The sequence below is a fragment of the Salvelinus fontinalis genome, chromosome 13, assembly GCF_029448725.1.
Source record: "Salvelinus fontinalis isolate EN_2023a chromosome 13, ASM2944872v1, whole genome shotgun sequence".
In the NCBI taxonomy this organism is placed as follows: Eukaryota; Metazoa; Chordata; class Actinopteri; order Salmoniformes; family Salmonidae; genus Salvelinus; species Salvelinus fontinalis.
Genome location: NC_074677.1, coordinates 3,946,081 through 3,955,831, shown reverse-complemented (window position 1 = coordinate 3,955,831; position 9,751 = coordinate 3,946,081). Strand labels below are relative to the sequence as shown.

The 9,751-nt window shown below is 42.0% G+C and overlaps 1 protein-coding gene across 4 annotated transcripts in view; it reads left to right on the top strand.

The window, feature by feature from the left end:
• Window positions 1-38: 38 nt before the first annotated feature.
• The window catches only part of LOC129867947 (uncharacterized), a 35,356-nt gene continuing 25,643 nt past the window's right edge, over window positions 39-9,751 (top strand). For 3 of the 4 annotated variants that reach the window (XM_055941447.1, XM_055941446.1, XM_055941445.1), the window contains exon 1: window positions 39-569. In XM_055941447.1, coding sequence (XP_055797422.1) covers window positions 408-569 — 162 coding nt within the window. In that variant the 5' untranslated portion in view covers window positions 39-407. The remainder of the gene's footprint in view (window positions 570-9,751) is intronic. The other variant, XM_055941448.1, reaches the window with a different exon arrangement.

Sequence of the window (9,751 nt, the reverse complement as noted above, 5' to 3'; positions counted from 1 at the left end):
AAGCTCCTGTCACAGCCATCCTGCACGGTACACCTGCAGATTTCAAAAAGCCTTACTCACGCGCTCAAACGAGTGTTTGTAATAATAGCGAGGAGAGCATCACCAACGGATTTTTATCGGAGAGATTACGGTTTCCCTCACATCTCATAGCTAGCTCTCTAACGTTAGCTACATTTACCCTATTTTTTTCAGAGAAACATTGAAAAAACGGTAGTTATATATAGAAGATACAAACGAAAATGTCTTGAATTCAACATCTAGTACGTTTTTATGATGAAGATAGATTACATTAGCTAAAGAAAGCTAGTTAGCTAACTAAATTAGCTAACTAGCTAACGTTAGTAAAACAGATAAATCTTGGTTTTCTGGCGGATTTTTACAGATACCATACCAACTGTCCCTTAACAATGGGTTTCGAGGAAATGTACAATATCAAGGAGGAATGCCCGACAACCGTTTTGAAAAAAAATGAGGTCACCATCATTTCTCCGAAACAGAACATTGTACGAATATGGAATTTATTCATCGCCCTAACATCGTTGGTGGCTGTGACAGTGTCTTTATTTGAGGTAGGCTAACGTTAGCTATGTTCTTCCTTGTAAAATATTTATGTAGCAATGTTGCTGTCAGTATGGAGCACTACTGTTATATTGGATCACTCAAATATGGTATCCTTCCGCGCGACAGGCCACATTTAGAGTAAGGATTTCATATCAGTCCAGTGTATGGGTTAGTGCTGCGGCTGACTCCCTTAAATACTTCCACCTCTTAATTTTTCCGTTTTATTCCAGAGAGTATTTGCTTAGTAAGAGCTTTATGTTAAGAGTGTACAAACGCAGAAGTATACCCGCAGCTATTCAATAGCTTGGAGCAGCTAGCTAGCTAGCCTCTCCATCAGGGTGCTCTGCTGTCCCCCCCACTCGGTTTTGCTCATGCCAGCAATCTCGTTTGGGTTTTGTCCCTGTTTTTATTACTTGTGACAGTGTACAAACCTTGGCGATACTCTGTTTTGTCGACCAGTATTGCGGCGCTGAAGGGTTGTCTGTGTGACTTGTCCGCTGTTCCCTTGGAAACTCACATCTCAGCTGTATTACACTAAGGGTTTGTGTGTAGCTGTGTGTACTATAGTTCTGTTGCACTTATTTACAGTACAGACAGTAACTCTCCTGGTTTTCCTTGGAAATGTACTTTTCAGATATACACTGCGGCATTGTACAGTGTGTAGCTGGGTTTAGTATGTTTTTTCTGTTGCTCTACTTTACAGTACAGACGTAACAATAGTAGTTTCCATTAAACTCACATTACAGCTATATTACACGTCTGTTTGTCACACAGTGCGCAGCTGGGTTGGTGCGCAATAGTTTTCTGTTACACTACTTTACAGTACATACAGTAACTATGCTAGCTAGTTTCACTTGGAAACTCACAGCTCATATCTATTACACTGAGGATTTCGGTGTATATCTGGGTTAGCTATTATTATCTGACCCTGCTGGTCATCTATGAGAGGACTTGCCACCCCTCAGAGCCTGGTTCCTCTCTTGGTTTCTTCTTAGGTTCAAGCCTTTCTAGGGAGTTGTTTTCTATCCACCATGCTTCTATATCTGCATTGCTTGCTGTTTGGGGTTTTAGGCTGAGTTTCTGTATAGCACTTCGTGACATCGGCTGATGTAAAAACGGCTTTAGTAATACATTTGATTGATTGCTTGAGCTCTAGTTCTCTTACACTACTTTACAGTACAGACAGTAACTATCCTAGTTTCCCTTAGAAACTCACATAACAGCTAGATGACACTACTGGTCATACGCAGTGTGTAGCTGGGGTTGCCATATGTTTCTGTTACACTGCCCTTTTCTTCACACAGAGAGAAATGTAATTTTCCAGTATGGCGTTTCGACCTTGAGAAATGCAAGGTGTCCCTGCCCACAGGCTTAGACTGTGTCTAAGAAGGGTGACAGTCGGCAGTCATCCTGAGGTGCTTGTCGATGGCATTGGCAGCTTCTCACAGGCCCAAAGGCCAAACTGAGAGCGGCAAGTGCAGTACCCATGGGGACTCAACACAGTAATGGAAGGATACAAACTCTATTTCTGATACCGGCCACAGCTATAGTTCTGGTGCCTTTTAATGTCTCAGGGTCTTCTGGTGTTGAAGCCCTGGTTGACTGAATGTTTCCGAATGAGTTCAGATGAAAAGTGTTTCAACCTACATCCTAACCCCTCATTCTGGACACGGGTTCTGTCTGACAGACACGTTAATCGGCCATTACAATTGTCCACATATGCTCCTCTTTCTGTTGCGGGTGAACTAGGGGCTTCCCTCAGTTTGTTGTGCACGGCTAGGGCAATGGACACTTACTTTTCACAGACAGAGCCAATACGAAAGCTTTATCAGTTTTCTTTTACTATGGTGAGAGAGTTCTGGGCCACGGCCTATCCGACTGGGCTCTCACATTGCATTATGGACACTGTTACTGCAGCATTTTGGCTGAACTGCCGGCTTTTGCCTTTGGTGGCACATTCTGCTGGATGAGTAACTCCCTTACCTGGACGATTAAATAGTCTGCCCCATCCAGGGAACATGCCACAACAGACACGAGGACCCTCTTGAACCACAGAGTTCTGTGCCTCACTGTAAACGAGAAGAGTCACCTGACCCCCTCACAGAAGGTGATCTACCTTGAGATGTCCTTAGACTTGACTTTCATGAGGGCAACAAAATCCTATCCTACCTCAACCATTTCTATCTTGGACGAGCCATGTCGGTGTTCGGGTAACTGTTGGCACTTTGTCTACTGATGGTGGCTTCACTGTTGGTTCCACTAGGCATTCTCCATCAGGCCACTTCAGTGATGGCCGGCATCCAAAACAACACAGACACAGTCAACTGTTGGTGCTGAGTGCATGTTTTGCTATCCCGCTCCTTCCTGATCAGAGTTCTCCGCAGAGAGCTGGTGTGCCCTGATGCTCTTTGATGGGTTGGGGTGCCATGTTCAGAGGAATGGCGTACACTGGAGCACGCCATGGAGTGGTCAACAATTCAATGTGTTGGAGCTCAGGGTGGTTCGCCAAGCTCTCCAACAGTTCCAGCCCAACCTAGTAGGACAGCATTTCCTGGTCCAATGGCTCAGGAGCTCTTGCCATGGGCCCAGAACTGCTTGGCATTACTGCAAGCAGCACATATCCCCGGGATCCTGAACAATGCAGTGGACATGCTCTCGGACACCCTCAGGTGGTGCTCACTCACGATTGGCCGGCAACAAAGCTTTACGCGTTCCCACCATTTCCCCTGATCACAGCTACGCTAGACAGGGTCATCGTGATGGGCCACCAGTGCCATCACAGCAGCAAGATTTGTGACCTGTTGCCACAAGAAAAGGGCAACCAGTGAAGAACAAACACCACTGTAAATACAACCCATGTTTGTGTATTTATTTTCACTTTTGTACATAATATTACATTTGAAATGCCTTTATTATTTTAGAACTTCTGTGAGTGTAATGTTTACTGTTCATTTTTGTTTATTTCACTTTTGTATATTATCTACTTCACTTGCTTTGGCAATGTTAACATGTTTCCCATGCCAATAAACCTTGAATTGAATTGCTCTTGATAGCTCCATTCTGGCCGAGACCACCAAAGTGGTCTGTTGTGCCTCTTTTCAGGGACCCCATAGCAGCTACCCCTGAAGCCTGACCTGCTCTTTCTGGCTCTGGGTACACAGTGGCACCCGGACCCGCACCGCCTCCATCTTCGGGCTTGGCCTCTGAGAGGTGTTAGTGGACCAGTCTTCAGGACAATGTGGTGAACACATTGCGGAGCATCATGGCTCCTTCTACCAATGCGTCATATCAAATGTGGTGGGGCATATTCTGTACCTGGTTGTGAGAGCCATATGTGCAATCGTTCTGGCGGTTTTCACAGTTACTGCTCGATGTGGGCCGAGCGGCATCCACATTGAGAGTGTATCTAATTGCTTTCTTGGCATGCCATGACGACGGCCATTGCTCTCCAAATTTATAAAGGGAAATCAACGTCTCTGTCCAGCAATGGTCCGCTCGGGCCCCTCATTCTTGCCGAAGGTCCTGTCTGATAGACATGTGAACCGGGCCCTTTACATTTGTCCGCATATGCCTTTCTGCTGTGGGTGAGCTGGGTGTTTTTCCCCAAGTGTGCTGTGCCCGGTCAGGGCCCCATTACACAGACACAGGCAATACAGCAGTCTGATCGGTTTTTCGTTTGCTATTGTTTGCTACTCTCACATTGAATTGTGGAAACTATTACTACAGCATATTGGCTGGCCAACGGCCACTGACCTCTTCTGTAGGGATGCATTCTACTAGAGGAGTAGCTATTCTACTACCTCTTCTGTAGGGATGCATTCTACTAGAGGAGTAGCTACGTCGTGGGCCCTGCTCCGAGGAGTTCCTCTCAGTGACATTTGCGCCTCGGCCAGTTGGGCATCGTTTCTAGGTACTATCTAGTCAATGTGGGGTTACAGGATAGCCTAGTGGTTAGAGCGTTGGACTAGCAGCCGAAAGGTTGCAAGTTCGAATCCCCGAGCTGACAAGGTAAAAATCTCTCGTTCTACCCCTGAACAAGGCAGTTAACCCACTGTTCCTAGGCCGTCATTGAAAATAAGAATTTGTTCTTAACTGACTTGCCTAGTTAAATAAAGGTAAAAAAATCAATAAAAAATTGCTGGTTGTTACTTCCGCTGATTGGGGATGGAGGGACACTGCAACTATGACTGCACTGAGCTCAGCCCTACCTGGTTATGAGCATTATTGGATCAATCCAATCCTCTTTGTCTGTGATCTCCGTAAAAAGAAGTAGTACATTTACATTTAAGTCATTTAGCAGACGCTCTTATCCAGAGCGACTTACAAATTGGTGCATTCACCTTATGACATCCAGTGGAACAGCCACTTTACAATAGTAGAGTTGTAGTGCGAAGAAGTAGAAGTAGTGCGGTGGCAGCTATTTAAGGGGGGCAGCCGCAGCCTCAGCACTACCCAGTACATGGGACTAATCTGAAATCCTTATTTGGAATGTATTCTGCCGCACGGAAGGATACCACATTGGAGTGATCCAATAGGCCACATAACCGTGGGTATATACACGTATCCTTCATTTAAGTCTACCACAGTACGAGTCATAATAAAAACCTAGTGGTCAAACACGAAAATGGTTCCAATCGTTTTTCGACCATTCATTTTATCCATAGTGGATTTTAGAAACACTTCGAATAAGTGCTCTGTTTTGTGTAGGCTTACCCAGGTGTGAAGTTTTGATAACTGTGTAAATCTCTCTCGGACAAGATGACTTTTATTATCAATATAATCACCTGTATTTACCCACACCAAAATTAAATGCTAATTAGCTGATAATGTGGCTATCATACAGAACTACAAATTCCTGTCTCAAGCTTCACATCACTGACCAGTGCCATGATGATCATGATGAGACTGCCGAATCGAGGCAAAGGTAAGAATATCTGGATTAACTATCTAATGTTAGCTACATTTTGTAATTATTAAATTGGCTAAAGTTGTTTAAATTGACAATTCTGTTAACTGTCTTGGGCAATTTTTCTATTGAAAATGCCTGTTGTCTAGCTAGCTAGCTCGTGGTTAGCAAGTTAGCAACATTAGCCTGGCTAGATGGCTACATAAACCGTCTATTTGTCCAGCCATTTAAATGCATGGAAAATTCATAAAAACAAGTTTAGCTTTCTTTGGCTTTTATAAACCAACATTGTAGCTTGCTAGTTAACTAGCTAGCTAACTTATATGGTGAAGCTAGGGCTAGGCATTCTTGATAATTCTTGATAGTGTTTGATATATAACGGATGCTCCACTCTCAAGTGGAAGTTGAACTTGTTGACTGATGCCATGGCGGCGGCTGCTAAGAAGAAGGGAGCAGCTGCGAACCAGAAGACTGCAGCCATGGCAGCACTGGTCCACACCTGCCCTGTCTGTCAGGAGAGTAGTATTGGTTGGTACTGTATGTGCCTTTAGGTTCCTCTCCATGTGTAGGCTTTTGTACTGGCCTGTGTGGTACAGTCTTTCATATGTGTAGTAGTTTGTTGCATCATATTGCTTAGTTTGTCATTTTTGTCTACTTTGAATTCAATCTATGCCATAGATTGTTTACTTCCTCCATTTTGTACTTGACCTTTATAGATGCAGACCACAACAAAATGCTGTCCTCAATGCTTAAGTTGTATTGTCTATGGCTCAATTTGTGGAAATGGTGTGATCAATCATAATTTTTAATGTTGTGATTCACAGACACACAATGACCACGATTTGAATGCTGCAACAGACGGACTAACGTCAAGGGACACGCCTGCACCCCGAGTATGACTGGACATGGGCCGGATATTTGTGACATCGACCTAAAAGGGGTGCAGAAAGCACACCCTATTTTATTTTTATTCCATGACCGACTATCTCTCTAGCTGCCTCTTATTCCACACTATGCCCTATGGTCCCTCAACTTCGGACACTATAAACCTCTATAAACCTACCCTACCTTCACCCATTTTGCCTATGCTGCTTTCTTCACTTGTTCTTCTCCTGATTTGATAACATCTAGACTCACTAACAATTTTAAGTGTTGCGGTGTACTGTTTTTGCTACCTTTTTCTCACCTGTGTAACGATGTCCGGCTTATTCTGGGGTTAAGACTGAATACAGTGGTAAATGTGCTGCTTACAATTGACAGCAGCAACATGGACCTGTTAAATTGACAAGAAGGGTGTTGATATATCTTTAGGCATGGCTTCCTTGTTTTGAGTCTGTTAAATGTGTTTCTCATTCTGCTGGAGTTGACCTAGTATTTTATATAAAAAACTACCTCACGTATCCAGTTTTTACATTTGTAACTCACCCACCAAAAACACAATATGCTGTTTTACATGTTGTGTTATTTGTGTTGGTCTAATTCCTAAACTGGAAAAGCAGAAGAATCTGTGCACTATTGGATAGTAATAACAGTTCATATGGTGCTCATCAATGTCACAGGTTTGTGGTATTGACTAATAAATCATTGAATGAATACTTAAATTCAGATGTTTATATTTTATGTATAAAAGGCATATGTATGCATTGTTTACTATTTTGATTTCTTTAAAACAATGTAATTGTTGGAGTGCAGGTGTTTGACTTGATTGATGGGTGACTAAGTGCATTCTTGTCAAATAAATATGCTTAATTTATTCATGATTATGGATACATTCTGCAATGAGTTACTCTGGCATTGAATCTGCAACAGAACATGTCAACAAGTTAGTTCTGAATTTCTTTATTACAGTGGTGCCTTCTGACACCATGAATTGAAATAGATTTCACCTGGTTCATATAGTTGCCAGAAATTATAAGTGATTAAATAAAGACCTCCCCCCGGCTAATGGAGAGAGGATCTGGTAAAATAAGGGTGTCGCTAATATCATGTAGGTAGGTAGTAAGCTAACTATATAGCTTTTTGCAGAAAACTTACCTAGTATTCATGGCACATTATACATATAGTATTCTGTACAAGACAAGACCAAATGCCTAAAAAAAATATGGGACTGTACATTAAAGTGTTCAATATTTCATTTTGGATCAAATCAAATGTATTTATAAAACCCTTCTTACATCAACTGATATCTCAAAGTGCTGTACAGAATACCCAGCCTAAAACCCCCAACAGCAAGCAATGCATGTGTAGAAAGAAGCACGGTGGCTAGGAAAAACTCCCTAGAAAGGGAGTCAAGGTAGCTAGTAGCTAGCTAGCTGACAGTAAAGGTGTCAGCTAGAGGTGACGTGCAGGATTTGTAGTCTTCCATGATGTCTACTTTTATGCTAATATATACTGAACAAAAATATAAATGCAACATGCAACAATTTCAACTATTTTACTGAGTTACAGTTCATATAAGGGGTGGATCCATGGGTGGTCCTTGGAGGGCATAGGCCCACCCACTTGGGTGCACATTTGTGGCCTGCTGGAGGTCATTTTGCAGGGCGCTGGCAGTGCACCTCCTTGCACAAAGGCGGAGGTAGCGGTCCTGCTGCTGGGTTGTTGCCCTCCTACGGCCTCCTCCACGTCTCCTGATGTACTGGCCTGTCTCCTGGTAGCGCCTCCATGCTCTGGACACTACGCTGACAGACACAGCAAACCTTTTTGCCACAGCTCGCATTGATGTGCCATCCTGGATGAACTGCACTACCTGAGCCACTTGTGTGGGTTGTAGACTCCGTCTCATGCTACCACTAGAGTGAGAGCACCGCCAGCATTCAAAAGTGACCAAAACATCAGCCAGGAAGCATAGGAACTGAGAAGTGGTCTGTGGTCACCACCTGCAGAATCACTCCTTTTTTGGGGGTGTCTTGCTAATTGCCTATAATTTCCACCTTTTGTCTATTCCATTTGCACAACAGCATGTGAAATTTATTGTCAATCAGTGTTGCTTCCTAAGTGGACAGTTTGATTTCACAGAAGTGTGATTGACTTGGAGTTACATTGTGTTGTTTAAGTGTTCCCTTTATTTTTTTGAGCAGTGTATATATGTCACCTTGTCCGAGAGAGATTTACACAGTTATCAAAACGTCACGTCAGGGTAAGCCTACACGAAACACATTCTAAAATCCACAAAGGACAAAATGAATGGTGAAAAAACTATTGGAACTATTTTCGTGTTTGACGTTAGGTTTTATGGGTATTTTATGACCCGTCCACTGTGGGGCTCAATGTTACCTTGCTTTTAATGTGTGTAGCTAGCTAGAATAACGGTAGCTAGTGATCAGGGCAAGTGCTGTGCTACAACACTACACAGTCAGATTTAAAGGGGCAATCTGCAGTTGCTACATCTATTTTTGGACTTATAAATGAATGATATGTACCCATTGATTCTTGACGAATATAACTTATGCCTCATTATCTTAGTTTAACTGTCGTAACCCATCAGAACCCAAAATAGGCTATAGCTTGTTTTTTCTCTCTATTTGTTAACAAAGTACCCTGTGTGGCCTGGCCTCATCATGGTTAAAACTAGAATTTTAATGTCATGGATCGTTAGTCCTTGCATCCATAGCGCTGTCTATGAATTTGAGAGTGGTTAAATTTCTCCAGCAAAATATCAATTTAATTCTTATCAAAACATCATTAGACATGTATATAATATTATAAAGAAATACTGATATTTTAGCACAATTACAGTAAATTTGCATATTCTGTCAAACCAATATATATATATTTTCCCTTAAATAATAATCTGCAGCTTTTCTTTTCAAAGGACAACCCACACTGGAACTAAAAAGCTGATTTACCATCATTTGAATATAGTATAATTTAGGTTTTAGAAATGTGAAGTAAATATAATTTTTGTCATATTTATGTGGTAGAAATGACTGCTATTTAAAGGGCCAGTACACCCAGTATTTTAATATACTTAATTTGATCGACAAAAGTGATCCATTCATTGATCCTGAGAGACAATGACAAAAAATACTGTTTCGTTTTCTTTATTTACTTACCTCACATCCAGCATTAGCATCGCTACTAGAGAATCAATAGGTGTGTTAGGGCTTATGGTAGGATACCTAGAAAAGCATGCCCAAATCCTCCAAGTCTCTTTAAATCAAATGTTATAGCAAACCAAATACCATAATAAGTTGCACATATAGAATATTGGAGTATATTATAGGAATTATATAATATTTCCTGTAAAATAAAATAAAAATCTGAGAATACACACCAATACAG